The 15,551-nt window shown below is 40.9% G+C and overlaps 1 protein-coding gene across 4 annotated transcripts in view; it reads right to left on the bottom strand.

The window, feature by feature from the left end:
* Positions 1–15,551, bottom strand: part of PLEKHG1 (pleckstrin homology and RhoGEF domain containing G1) — a 229,913-nt gene that overhangs the window by 39,883 nt on the left and 174,479 nt on the right. For all 4 annotated transcript variants that reach the window (XM_078447461.2, XM_078447462.2, XM_078447460.2 and 1 more), the window contains 2 exons: positions 9,039–9,108; positions 853–899 (listed from right to left, as the gene is read on the bottom strand). In XM_078447461.2, coding sequence (XP_078303587.2) covers positions 853–899; positions 9,039–9,108 — 117 coding nt within the window. The remainder of the gene's footprint in view (positions 1–852; positions 900–9,038; positions 9,109–15,551) is intronic.

Here is a 15,551-nt window from a genome sequence, read left to right as displayed (position 1 = left end):
GTTACGTGGCCCTGCGAAGGCAATAAACCTATCGGAGCCTCAGTTTCTCCATCCTTACATTGGGTTGGGGCAGGGGTGATTATGCGCTAGCAATTGTTGAGAACCTGTTATGCGCCTGGCGCTGTGATGGATGCTTTGCCTTTCTTGAATCCCTTGGCATCTCTGGATTATCATGAAGGTTAAATCCAACGACACGTTGCATTGATAGCACTTCACACAATGATTAGGACTCAATAAATGCTCAGTACAAGTCTTTTGCTGAAAAAAGAAATGCCAACAGCGTGACCCAGGGTCTTCGGTCGGCCTCCCTCACTGAAATGGTCACTCTAGTGTTCGTGTGGCGCTCCCTGCACTACCCTCCTGTGTGGCTTCCAGGGTAAACGAAACGAAAGCCAAGATCCAGTGAGATGGGAGGCCTTTTTACATAGTTCTTAGAAATTATATGGCAAAGATATAACATATTCTATCCCCAGCTAGATTATATAAACTCATTCTCAGCACATCCCAAATTTTTCAAAACACGGCACACGTACAGGAGGGTCAACGGACAAGAATCATAGCCAAACACAACAGGTTTGCTTAGGTTTCCACGGAAGGACACCTCGCAACCTTTTTGGTCTCCTTCACGGTCTTTCACACTTTCCCTCCCACTGGCTCTGCTGGGAGTCCCAGAGCCGAATGGATGGATATCTGGGTAGCCCGTAATCCATTGTCAGCACGCTGTGGAGACTCCCCAAGGGCACCCGGTGCACGGCCAGGTTCAGGACGCCTAACACCAGCATACGTCGGACCCCTCGCCCTGAAACAGTATGCAAGTGCAGGAATGTCCTGTGGTATATTCCCAGCGTGTACCTTGGATAGTTAGTGCAGTACTGCGTGTAAATGTGGAACTCTTCACTCTGCAAGGAAACAAAAGAGACTTTTATAGGCAAAAAAAAAAAAAAAAAAAAAAAAAGAAAGAAAGAAAGAAAGAAAAGCACAGGCATCACCATTCGTTTAAAAACGATAAAAAGAAACATCATTCATACTTGTAAATCTGGCTCTGTCGTCACGCGGGCCTGTCTGAGCCCCTGTGGCAATCATCTATGTCTTTTTTATCTACCTTGTTTCATACCTAGAATCAACTCGAACTCATCTGGGTTCAAGAGACACTTACTGAGCACCTGCTGTGTTAGGTGACTCTGAAGGCAAAAAGGAAGAGGAGGAAAATGAGGTTTCTGCCTCAGGCACTCCTAGTCCTCCCAGTAGATGTGCAATGTGAAAGAGAAACAGAATATCATCTAATTATGGTGGTAAGAACACGGGGAAGTACGTGCAGGGCACAAGAAAACTGCGCTCTCAAGCCCTTGTGTATACAGTTGTCCCCACCCACTGTCCCACCTCGCAGCCACCTCGCAGCCACCACGCATCCTTTGACACTGAACTTAGGCTTTATTTCCTCCAAGGAGCCTTTCCAGAGCGCTAGCCAAGCTAACTGCTCCTATGCTGGGGTTCTGTGACACCCAAATCTCTCGTAGCATTTACCAAGTGGTAGTGTCATTTCCTCGGAATCTGTGTCTCCCACTCCAGACTGTGAGTTCCTACAAAGTAGGGGCCATGTTGTGTTCACGTCACGCCTGTGGAGCTACCAGATCCCCCCTCTTTTCTACTAAACCGGAAATTATCTGAGAGCAGGGTTCAAGCCGACTTTTCTGTTCGCACCAGCATGGTAGCAATGCCTCAAATGCATCAAGTGTCTGACTCACCAATGTGGGGTCCTTGCCTTTTCCCGACACCACATTCCCGGTGCCCTAGTTTCTTTCTTGGGCTTTCAAATGTCTAGTCATATTACCAAACATTGAGAAATATTAAGTCAATCTTTCTCGCTCGTACAGTATTTTGTTTAAAAGGTAAAACCATGACTTCCATGCAAATATAGAATGAACAGTGTCAAAGATTTTATTTAACCTACTGCTCGGTGAGGAAAGCAGTAAGCTATGGTAACTGGATTTAAGGATAAACACAAGCTTTGCGCGTAGGTCAACGGGAATGCGGATAGGAATTTACAAACAGATACCAAACTGCTTTCTTCTATAGGGTAAAGAAATCCAATGTCCCTCTATGGGACAGTTTTCATTTGCATGTCTGTGGTCAACAATCACTGACGTTGTTATCAGTTATCAAAAATTTAGAGTTAGAAGATAGTTCGAAGACAATGAGAGATGCAGAGTCTACTGAGTCGTATAAGTTAGAAGGGTGAATTGGAAAATTCTTTCCTAGTGGAGGCACCCAGCAATCTTTGTGGTCGGTTTCAAAGTCTTTCACAATTTTCCCCTACATTGCCAAGGGAAAGAGGGATGCAGATGGGCAGGTGAGAGAGCAAAAACCTGGGTTTTTAAACTTTTGACTGTAAAACTTTCAGTCTGAGTAATTCAAGGCCAATGAATTATCAGTTCTTGTAAACTCTAAAATGGAATTATATTATTTAAAAGAGACATTGCATTATTTGGGTGGTATTTCATATTCTGCCCTTTTTACTTTGAAACTACTTTAGGGTGGATTAAGAAAATTTTTTTAATGTATTCATTTTTGAGACACAGAGAGACAGAGCATGAGCAGGGGAGGGGCAGAGAGAGAGGGAGACACAGAATCTGAAGCAGGCTCCAGGCTCCGAGCCGTCAGCACAGAGACCGACACGGGGCTCGAACTCACGGACCGTGAGATCATGACCTGAGCTGAAGCCGGACGCTTAACCGACTGAGCCACCCAGGCGCCCCAATTTGAGATTTTTTTTAACGTTTATTATTTATTTTTGAGAGAGAGAGACAGAGCATGAGCGGGGGAGGGGCAGAGGGAGAGGGAGACCCAGAATCCAAAGCAGGCTCCAGGCTCTGAGCCATCAGCACAGAGCCCAACGCGGGGCTCGAACCCACCAGCCATGAGATCATGACCCGAGCCGAAGTCGGACGCTCAACCGACTGAGCCACCCAGGCGCCCCAAGGCTGGATTTATATGTGACTGGAAGACAGTGACTTTTTCTTTTCTTTGTTTTGGGGGGGTCATTTTAATACATTAATTAATTGTTTTTCCTATTTAAAAGAAATGTCTACTTAGAATCCTTTCTGCTCGCTTGATGAGGATTAGATGTAAATTTTTTATTATAGAAAGTCTCAAACATATTTATAAATAAGTGGAGAGGACAGTGTAAGGAATCTCCAAGCATCCATCACCTGACCTGGATATTAACTCATGGTTTATAGCCACCTACTTCCCTACCACTCTGAAGCAAATTCTAGACATAGGATCATTCCACTTGTAAATATTTCAGTATACATCTCTAATGTAAAGACTTTTAAAAAGAAGCATCACCACAGTGCCATCATCACATGTAAGTAATCCCAAACTATCATGAATGTTCAGCCGTCACTCTTCAAATCTCCCATCTTCTTAATTTTCTTTTTAAAAATAGTTGGCCTATCTGATTTGGAACCCAAGTAACTACACAAGGCAACTGGTTGATACCTCTTAAGATCTTTTAATCTATAAGCTCCCCTTTTATCTCCCCACCCCCCGCCCCCGCCCTTGTAATTTAGTTGAAGAAACCAGACTGTGTGTCCTAGAGAGTTTCTCATGGCCTGTCTTGCTGGTTATGTCCCTACGGTTTTCTTTCATGTGTCTCCCTGCCCCCTGCACTCATGTGGTTTAGGGGAAGCCTGAACAGGCTTATGTTCCATGGTTTGGCATGAATACGTCCTAATTGTATTTTACTTCCATCAGGAGGCACAGGGTGTCCGGCTGTCTTTCTCTTTGTGATGTTAACCACCAATGGTGATTATTGTATGATTTATTAATTCATTAGGAGCTGCCAAATGGTGGTATTTCTGGTTCTATGATTCCTTCATTTGTTAGCCAGAGTCCTTCCAAAAAAGGAACTTCCTTATGTTAACGGTTACCCCGCAGTTTGTAGTTTGTATGGAAAAGGCAGGATGGATGCTTGATAATTTTCCCTATTTTTCAGGATGAGGCGTTGGCTCTCTAGCATCCTGCAAAGGCCACCACTTTGAGCTTTTCGATCACTGTGAATTCATGAACAGAAACATATCTAATGAGTTTCAGCTGTTTTTAATTAATTATCCTCACTGATGCTGAAATGTCCCATCTTTGGCCAGCAGGAGCCTCTCCTTTAGCATTCGTGACCTGACCTACAGCCTCCAACAGCTACCTTGTTTTCTGGAATGATAAGACGTTCCGGATCATCCTGTACCTTTCCTGCCCCAGACTCATCCTTCATGGAGCCCGGATTCCTTTTGGTAGGAATTAGTATTTGGAGACCATAGTCTGGGCATCAGAAATGGTCTTGCTACTGTATTCATCGTTATTTCCAGGCCTTTTTGGTGGACAGAGCTAGGAATATGGTGTTTTTTAAAGATAAAATACATCCTTGGTTCAACCTGGCAATTCGGATTCAGGATTGGAGCATTTTTAATTAGCATCATTCTTCGTATTTTCTGCCTTTTACCAATTCTAGGTCAATGATACTGACATAAACACCTTGTTGTATCCCACAATACACTCAATTTCAACAGAACAATACCAACACCAGCACATTTGATATCATTATCGAAAACAGTTAAAAATGTATTTGCTGCATTTTCTCCACAGTCGATTTTAAAATCAACTGGAATTTCCTTCGTGTGATCATGCCACAGATTGGCTCTATCCAGAGGCTCATCATTTCATTTTGTTTTCATTTTTGGAGACTGCTTTTTTAACTTTCATTTTGTCTTATAACTATGTAAAATATTTACATGGGTTCAAGGTCAACTCTGTAAGAAAACGCGTATTCAAAGAAGTCTAGCTTCGGTTCCTTTCCACACTAGTCTCTCCCTCCATCCCTATCGGCGACCAATTTTTAATTTCACAGTTGATTCTTTTTTTTTTAAAAAAAGTTAATACCAGTGTAGTTAACATACGGTGTTATATTTAGTTTATCCTTTTTTTTTTTTTAAGATTTACATTTAAATATAGGCATGTCCTTCCACATTTCTAGATAAATAAAAGCAAATTATTTGTCAGTGATTCTCAAACCTGAGTATATGTCACAACTACGTGGAGAGCTTGTTAAACAGAGATTACTGGGTTGCATTCCCAGAGTTTCTGATTCCGTAAGTTGGCTGTGGGTCTGAGGATCTGCATCCTAACAAGTTCCCAGGTGATGCTGGTGCTGCTGGTCTAGGGAGCACACTTTGAGAACCACAGTGTTGCACACTTTTATCTACTTCTCTCCCCACCCGTCCCAGTAGTACACAGAGATACTCTTGAGTTGTTTCTACTGCTTCATGGTATTCCATTATGTGGATATGCCACGGTTCATTCAAAGAGCTTCCTGTTTATTGACATTTCGGCTGTTTCTCTATATTGTATATTTCTATGTATTTCTATATATTATTTATAGAATTTATACATAATATATATTAATAAAATATTTCTATATACAATATATATCTATACATTGTGACGATTATTACTATAAGACTAGCACCACACTTACTGCATTTTTGTTGCTGTATCTTGGGAATAGATTTCTGGAAGGAGGACTGCTGGATTACAGGATGCCTTCAAATGTAATTTTGCTAGATATACCCCAATTCTCCTCCACGGGGCCTGTGCTACTCGGTTCCGCCACGATCATAGTTAGCCTCACTAACTTCGTATGCTGCCACATTTTCAAACATACTACTTTTTTAAACACCTAAATTAGCTGCCAGCTTCCAAAAGTTGGAAGAGAAAAATGTCTTGAGTTCTGGCTTCTCCTGAAACAGTGTTGGATGCACGGGTCCTGGCGCCCAGTTTCATAGGACACTCACGCCCTCACAACACAGGTACCGAGGCTGCTCTAGCCCCCACCTGGGCCCACGCATGCGCTACATTCACCTGGTTAAGCCCCCGAAGGCACTGGAGCGTCCAGCCTCCACAGACGAGATGAGCAAAGTGATCTGCCTGAGGCCACCCAGGAAATTAATGGCAGATAGAGCCTTTCTCTGGGCGCGCTCACACGCTCTCAGTTTCTTGCTTCTTTTCTGCCTGCCTGCTGCTGTAGTCAACCTGGGATCGAACAATTATCAGGTTGACTCTCCTAAATTTAGGAACCTTTAGGCTCATTTGCAATGACAAACTTAAAAACAACGGCTGCAAGGAAAATATATCTGAATGACATCATATACTGGCCCTGCATACCCCTTCCCCCTAATAAAGCCTCAGGACTGTTGCACGACTGAATCGCTGTGCCTTTTGTGACATCATGGCTCTATTCCAATCTTAAATTAGGCAGTTTTGATTTAAAGCAACTACACGGTCTTAACATAGAATCAAATGTATATTTGACCTTCGATTTATGAGCTCTGTGGACAATTCCAGCAATGGTTTTTTACAAAAATCAATAGCCCTGAGTTAGTTAATCCTTAAGTGCCTTTTACTCAACATATGCTACCCCAATTCCTTTTTAGAACTATTTAGGGAAAAAGACAATGATAAAGAAAGCATACAAAAATAGGTATTTCCTTCTGATTAAACTCTGTCAAACTGTAATTAGAGATGTAAAAATGGGACATTTAATTATGAAAGAACCAAAATAAAAGAGACAGTCAGGGATGGCCAATTGAGCATATGGGGTACTCAACTGTTTACTGAATGAATAACCAGATTAAAGAAATCTGTACGATTTTAGGGTTTCTTTGGTCATGGGGTCCATCGCTTTCATGTGTGAGCACGCGCTCTCTCTCTCTCTCTCACACACACGCGCACGCGCGCGCGCACACACACACACACACACACACACACAGACTTTGATTCCTGAGGAGTTTTCACTGGACACTATGAGAAAGGCTTAATATGTAAGTAGCATATGGGTGAGGTAACATGAACTTGAATTCACTCCAATGGTAGGAATATCCAATGTCAGTACTTTCCTGAGGATAATTTCAGTAAGCGGATAGGGGGTGTGTGTGCACGTGGGTGTGCGTGCCTGGGCACTGAAGGGAGAAGGGCACCAAGGGAGGCGGGAGGAGGGGCTCAGGGGACGCGGGGTCTCTGAAGATAAACCTTGTCTCCCTCTTAACTGCTGTCTGGGGTCAGCCCCGCTGACAGTCGAGATAAGGGACAGAAATGAGGGTGAGGTGAAGGCAGGAAACCAAGGAAAACTGCTCCAGGTGTTTCCGGAGTCCTAACAACAGACAGATGCTCAGCTGGGAGACCGCTTGGGCTGCCCACCGGGGAGCTTTTACTCTTGTCCCCCCAAGGAATGGCCCCTGCAGTCCCTTGTCCTTCTTTTCTAAGCAGCAGGTAAGAAGTACCGTATTCCCCTTTTGTCAGGAAGGATTTCTGTAATCTCCACATACCACAAAAGCAAGGTCAAAGATGAGTCTCGTGTAAGCCCCAGTGATTCAGATAAAAGCAGAAGTCAATTGCCAGCTTTACCTCTTTCATTAATGGCCTCTCAATTAAAGCAATTTTCCATTCCTCCCCAGAGTGGAGCAGCTGGTTGTGTTTCAGAAATCGTAACATCTTCTAAATTTCAGGGTGCTGAGTGAAAGGCAGGCTGTGCCAGAACCGAATGCTCACTGCTTACATGTGAAAGTGCGGAGTGCCCAAGTTAGTCTTCTAATTAAACTTGGCAACATTACAATGAAAAATAAGATCTGGGAGTTGGCAACGTGGCGCATAAACAAACTTTTATGTGAATAATTAAGCCGGAGCTAAGCGTATGCTGGACCGTCTTTAATCAGCTTGTGATTACAGTTACCGGTAAAAGCCCCAGCGTTTCCGATGGTTTCCATGTTGTTTATGCGCTGTGGCTATTCTCACATATCTACTCTGATATATACTCAGCACGTCTTTTTACCCCCTTTCTCCCTCTTCCACTTGCCTGCTCTTTTTTAAATTCCTACCCTTCTGGAGAATCAATTGTGACACAGGCAACGTGTGAGAAGAATTGTGTAAGCATGCGTGCACATCGTACATGTTAACACGCTGACATCCACGCAGCCTCCCACCATCGGGAGTATTTTATACGCAAGCCCATCAACTGCCTTTAAGGCATCATGCTTCAAGGACACCCAGGGTGTTGTGATTGGATTCAGTACCACTGGATGGATCTGTGGTCGTAAGAAATGACCCTGTGAAACACGTCCTGAGCCAGGGTCAGACATCTCAAAGTTCACAGTGCTCTCTGGAGTGTTAAATGAGGTGCTAATTCTTGGTTGATCCCAAAGTACCATCATGAACCTTGCCTAAACCTTTGCACATTTGAAACCACAACTGCAGAAATCACATGAAGGTTTGCTGAAAATCATTTCCACTAGACCTTTTCCAAATGAAAGCTGTTGAATGTTTAAGACAAACTTAAGATAGGATTCTATATATAGTAGGTAGGTAGCAAGTGAGAAAAGAGTGTAAAGGATTGTCTTGTATGTTTCAGAATCCTGGTACAGAGCTGACCATTTAAGCTTTAACGGTCAGAGCCTTTTCTTATATTTTTCTCAGCCATCAATGCAGCTTAAGAAAAATGTCGGAAAATGAGAGCGCATATTTAAGATAGAAGAGATTAATTCTGCCATCTCTTTATTCCCCAGTGATAATTATATAGCCTCGGCTAGCACCACGTATATTATATATAGAATACCTAGATTCCAACAGATTTTTGGAACTGGTCTTGTGGTATTTCATATGTATTATTTTTCAAATGTTACCCTATTCTGCATTTTTCCTCCCCACCAAGATTAATTTTTTTTTTCCCTAGGAAAGATGAGTAAACATCATTCAGTTACTATGTAAGTTCAAGGACAACTACTAAGTTAGTACTTCCTAACTTACTAGGGACAGTAACAGTATTTTTTTTTTTTTCCTTGCTAGTGGAAAAAAAACAACAAAAAACAGAGTGAAGAGAGATTAGTGGCTAACTTCATCCAGTATGGAACAAACCAGTCATTTTAACTTTAAAATGAAAACAATTTGCAATCTGTGTCTGTCTTGGTTGGCCAAGAGAAATGAACCTTGCTTACCTTGGACACAAAACATTCTGCTATGGCCACAGGATCGTTTTCACAGTTTTCCAAATCTTGTAGAAGTTCACTAAAAAAAAAAAAAAAAAAAAAAAGCCAGAAAGTATTATAGTTTGACTATCAAGGACATTTTATATAACTTAGAAGTCTGTACATTTATAGGGCATTTACAAGGAATCTTTTTTTTTTTTTTTTTTTTTTTTAAGAAAGCTTTTACTAGTGGTCAAAGCCAAAGTGCACTCTCAAGGTGGGAGAGCGGGCAGCCCAGAGCTGGCAACTGCTATGAGGAATCACATTTAACTGGATAACTGATGATCCATTGTCATTTTATCCAAAGCTTCCATTAGGGACTTGCCCAAGGTCATGGTGCAGCAGGGATTTAAACACAGGTCCAACCCATAACTCTCCCACCTAGAGATAAGCCCAGCCTGACACTGAAGTCTTCTACACGGTTGGCATTGTCTGTACACATGTTTACACACACTTACTCATTCATCACATAGCTGTCTAGGTGCCGAATGCTAGGCAAGGCACTAAGAACAAACACGTCAGTGAGCCACATGACATATGGTCTGTAAGTGCTTGGAGCTTGGAATCTATTGGGAGAGTCAGACATTCTATGAAAGGTCACACACACTAACAAATTTAAAATTATAAACAGAGAGGGGCACCTGGCTGGCTCAGTTGGTAGAGCATGTGACTCTCGATCTCGGGGTCATGAATTCAAACCCCACATTGGGAGTCGAACTAATTTAAAATAAAATAAGATAAGATAAGATAAGATAAGATATGACAAAATAAATTAAGATAAGATAAAATAAAATAAGATAAAATAAGATAAATAAGATAAAATAAAATAAAATAAAATAAAATAAAATAAAATAAAATAATAAATGGAGATAGCGCTCTAAAAGAAAGCTACACTGGGAGGAAATATTTTTCCTCAGATGAAAAATCTTATTTTTTAATGGGAATATAATTATTTTAAGTAACTGCATAATATTTCATTGTGTGGCTATACCATAAGTAATGGAACTAATCTCCTACTGTTGGATAAAAGTCTATATATAAATGGAATTCCTGGGTCAAAGGCTATCACGGGGTTATATGTTAACACATTTCCAAATTACACGTTGTATAAGTTGTATTAATATATTTTACATATTTTAATTAGAGATATATATTTAATAAAAATGTAAATAGTTCTACAGGAATTACAATAAAAGCAAGCAGTTTCTTGTTTTCCATTTCCCATGCTGGACCGCCATCCTCCAGAAGCATTCTCCACTTCTTCTGTTTCTGTTGTATGTATCCACGGGTCTAAACATGCCGGTAATGCATTTTCAGTATTTTTTGAGATATTATTTCCTTCTTAATTTGCCCAAACTTCCCTTCATCCCTTCATCTTGCCAACAATCTCTCTCATGAAATTTGATTCAAGTCAGAGCTTACATTTTGATGACCGTGTCAATATTATTCTTAGCTGAGCCCTGGAGTATACCATAATTATATTTCCTTTCGTGTAACACCAGGTTTCCCCTGGAGTTAAAGTCGTCCTTTTTTTTTCCCCCTTAGTTTTCAAATATACACCAGTTGTCCTCAAACTTTGCCGGAAGCATAATTCTTTGCCTCGCTGCGTTCAAACATCAGATCATCTACTGGTCGGTCGTCTTCTTTCTTCGTGACCTCCCTGCTGGAGCCCTTGGTCCTTCCACTCTGCTCTCACCTAGACGGGCTGCTCTCCCAGGCCTGCGGGGTTGTCTCTTCAACCCCGTCCCGATGATGCAGATCACCTGGTTCCTGTGTTACATGCCTCGCTTCTTAAATACCATTTCAGATGTATCCTTCTTTTTGAGATTATGACATCCAGTAGCTGTCTGAGTAAGGGCAGTAGGCAGTAAATTTTCTGAAACTCTTCCTGTTTTAGAATGTTCTCCTTTCACACTTTGCTGATCATGTCAGTGGATACAGAATTCTTGGTTGGAAATGATCTTCTCTGAGTATTTGGGAAACTATCTGTTGCTTTCTGAATTCCAATGCTGCTGAGAAGTCCAATAACATTCTGATCCATGATCCAGGTTTCATGTGACCTGATTTTCTATTCTGGAAGCTCTTAAGAGTTTTCGCCTTGTTAACATACTTCTGAAATTCGGTGATGGCCCACTTTGGGGTGAGTCTTTTCATGCACGAAGCCAGCTTGACTATTGGGGAAATGTTCTTGAGCAATTGCTTCTCAAAGTGACCCCCAGGTCCTGAGGCCCTGAGACCTCTTCAGGGGGTCGATAAGGTCACTATTTCTATAACAATTCTTGGACAATTTTGGATTTTTTTTTTTTACATTCATTCTTTCATGAGGCTACAGTGGACTTTCTCAGATGGAAATTAGAAGCAGACTAAGAATGCAGCTGTTTTCTAGCAAGTCAGACAATAAACTTGTGAAAATGGAAAACAATTCCAACACACACACAAATGTTAGTGAAAAAGAACAGCAAAATTATTTTTCTAAAAATGGGTGGTTATTATTGAATAAATTGAAATTTTAACAATTTTTCAGTTTTAATTTCTATCATGGTAAAGAAAACATCATAAGCCATAAACAAAAAAAAGCTTTTTGGGTCCTTAGTAATTGTGAAGCATGTACAGATCCTGGGACCAAAAAGCTAAGGAACTTTTGTTCCTAAATTAGGTCTTTGATATTTCCTCTCCTCCATTTTCACTTCTCTCTTTGAAGCTCCTACTATTCACATTAAATTTTTTTATGTTTATTTATTTTGGAGAGAGAGAGAGAGAGAGAGCGAGCAAGCCTGCATGCTCAAACGGCAGAAGGGTAGAGAGAGAGGGAGACAAAGAATCCGAAGCAGCTCCAGGCTCTGAGCTGTCAGCACAGAGCCCCATGTGGGGCTTGAACTCACGAACCACGAGATCATGACCTGAGCAGAAGTCGGACGCTTAACCGACTGAGCCACCCAGGTGCCTCCTATTATTCACATTAAAAAAACTTTTTTTTCAACGTTTTTTATTTATTTTTGGGACAGAGAGAGACAGAGCATGAACGGGGGAGGGGCAGAGAGAGAGGGAGACACAGAATCGGAAACAGGCTCCAGGCTCCGAGCCATCAGCCCAGAGCCCGACGCGGGGCTCGAACTCACGGACCGCGAGATCGTGACCTGGCTGAAGTCGGACGCTTAACCGACTGCACCACCCAGGCGCCCCTATTATTCACATTTTAGATCTCTTGGTGTGATACTCTAATCTTTCTTATTCTTCCTCTATCTTCCATCATCTTGTTTATTGTTCATTTTCTGGGAGACTTCAAGTTCATTTTCTGTCCCCTCTATTGAACGTTTTCATTTCTTCTATTTGATTCTTAATTTCAAGGTATTTTTTTAAATAGGCTGTTTAGGTGGTTCTTATGTTTCTGTTCTTGTGAGTGCAAAATTTCTCCTCTCCAAGGATGATGATATTACTATTATTATTATTAACTATTTTGGGCCTTTCTTTCCTGCTCTTTGCTTTCTGCTGAGCTCTCTTTACACCGTTTGATCATTTTGGCTCTGTCATTCATGTTAGAGGCTCTTCCCAAATATCTGGGGATATTAAATTGTCCTTTTATGGTTGAAAATGAGACACGGCAATGGCAACTATAAACTATGTAAGTGGAGCTTTCCATGGGATCCTGGTCCCTCAAGGCAGCTGTCCTCAAACTTTGTGGTATCCAGACCCATGTACAGAGTCTAAAAAATTCTTTATGTGGATCATATCCCTGGATATTTATTAGAAATTAAAACTAAATATTTTAGAAAACTGATCAATTCATATAACAAACCCCATACATGTTAATATGATCACGTTCTGTGAAAAACAAATTTTATAAAACAAAGTTTGGTGAGAAGACTAGTGTTGTTTCACATTTTTGTAAATCTCCAATGTCGACCCCAACGGAACACGGATGGATTACTTCTGCATTCAGTCTGCTACAATCTGTTATTTTGAGTGAAGTACGCAGAAAACAATCTAGCCTCACCCAGATACGTCACTAGAAAACAGAGGAGACTTTGAATAGCCTATTAAGAGAAGTGTGGTTATGCTTCTTTGATATTGCACTGAAAACACATGGCAGTTTCTTAGGTATCTGTTGGAGTCTGAAACCATACCAAGGCACTATACCCTGTTACTTTAAAATCCATTGGTCTAGGGGCGCCTGGGTGGCTCAGTCGGTTAAGCGGCCGACTTCGGCTCAGGTCATGATCTCGCGGTCCGTGAGTTCGAGCCCCGCGTCGGGCTCTGTGCTGACCGCTCAGAGCCTGGAGCCTGTTTCAGATTCTGTGTCTCCCTCTCTCTCTGACCCTCCTGCATTCATGCTCTGTCTCTCTCTGTCTCAAAAATAAATAAATGTTAAAAAAAAAAATTTATAAAAAAAAAAAATCCATTGGTCTATTTTGGGCACCTGGGTGGCTCAGTCGGTTGAGCGTCCAACTTCGGCTCAGGTCATGATCTCGCGGTTCGTGAGTTTGAGCCCCGTGTCGGGCTCTGTGCTGACATCTCAGAGCCTGGAGCTCACTTCGGATTCTGTGTGTCTCTCTTTCTCTCTGCCCCTCCCCTGCTCATGTTCTGTATCTCTCTGTCTCAAAAATAAATAAAAACGTTAAAAAATAAAATAAAATCCATTGGTGTATCTTGCACATTGAAAGGACCTTTTACCAATGCAAGATTTCATGATGGTCCCAATATCAAACATCCATTCTTAATATTCCCATAAAAACATCCCCTTTGTAAGATTATCAGTACTTTGAAAATACAGTTCCGACATTTGTATCAATAGCTCTTACAGGTAGATGGCTATGAATTAAAGATAGTTGACATCTAATCATTGGGACCTAAACACTGGATGAAGAGAATATGTTGAAGAAAAATAATAGCCAAAGAAGCAACATTTCTGGGCCAGTGATTTCCATTACCGGAGGATGGCTTGCTCAGGACATAGGTTTTGTGTCCAGGGATTTCATTACAAATCCTCTGTCTGCTCAGAGAATAATTTTGAGCAGAATCCATCGTGGCTTAATAGAAATACTCCTTGACAATATTTAACTCCCTATGTTCTTTTTAAAATTTTTTTTGAAGTTTCAGGGTTTATTTGTTATAACAACTACCGTACCTTAAGTAACACATGGAGAATATTAAAATAAATCAGCAAGCATAATATTAAAAGGAAATAGAAAAACCGAATAATAATCCATTTTCATAAATATACACACACACAAATAGCTCTCTGGGAAACTAGATGAAAGATAGTATGAATCAAGACATGAAATATCATTTGATGTAGTCCTACTCATCTATGTTCAGTTTTGCTACGCGTGCTTTTGGTGTCACATCCAAGAAATCACTGCCAAGACCAATGTCAAGAAGTTTTCCCCGTACATTTTCTTCAAAATTTTTTACAGTTCTAGGTATTTTATTTTACTCCTCAGTCTCTTTTGAGTTGATTTTGGTGTGTAGTGCAAGACAGGGGTCCAACTTAATTCTTTTTCATGTGGACATCCAGTTTTTTCAACACCACTTGTTGATGAGTCTCTCACTGCCCCATTGCATGTTGATGGCACCCTATTTGAAGATCAGTTGATTGTATATTACATGAATTTATTTCTGGGTTGCCTATTCTGTTCCATTGGACGATGTATCTATCTTTATACCACTACCGTACTGTTTTAATTTCTGTGGCTTTGTAATACATTTTGAAATCAGGAAGTAGGATGCCTCTAGTTTTGTTCTTTTTGCTCAAGATTTCTTTGGTTTTGCAGAGTCTGATACAGTTCCATAATAATTTTAGGATTTTTTTTTCTATAAAACTGCAATTGGGATTTTAATAAGGATTGCAGTGAAGCACTGGGGGTCATATGCGAGAGATGAATCACGTGGTTCTACTCCTGAAGCCAAGGCTATGCTGTAGGTTAATGAACTTGCATTTAAATTAAAAAAATAATTTAAAAAGAGGAAAAAAATAAGGATTGCAGTGAATCTGTATATTGGGAAGGAATTTTTTAAAAATTCATTAATTTCTTTATTGTTTAGCTTATATGCAAGTTCGTTAGCATATAGTGCAACAATCTCAGGAGTAGATTCCTTAATGCCCTTTACTCATTTAGCCCATCCCCCCCCCCCACACCCCCTCCAGCAGCCCCATTTGTTCTCTATATTTAAGAGTCTCTTCTGTTTTGTCCCCCTCCCTGTTTTTATATTATTGTTGCTTCCCTTCCCTTATGCTCATCTGTTTTGTACCTTAAATTCCTCATAGGAGTGAAGTCATACGATATTTGTCTTTCTCTGACTAATTTCGCTTAGCATAATACCCTCTAGATTCCATCCATGTAGTTGCAGATGGCAAGATTTCATTCTTTTTGATTGCTGAGTAATACTCCATTGTAGATATATATACCACATCTTCTTTATCCATTCATCCATTGATGGACATTCCATACTTCGGCTCTTGTTGATAGTGCTGCCATAAACACC

The sequence above is a fragment of the Panthera onca genome, chromosome B2, assembly GCF_046562875.1.
Source record: "Panthera onca isolate mPanOnc1 chromosome B2, mPanOnc1 haplotype 2, whole genome shotgun sequence".
Lineage (NCBI taxonomy): Eukaryota > Metazoa > Chordata > Mammalia > Carnivora > Felidae > Panthera > Panthera onca.
The sequence above is the reverse complement of the archived record's forward strand: the minus strand, read 5'-3'. Positions and strand labels throughout refer to the sequence as shown.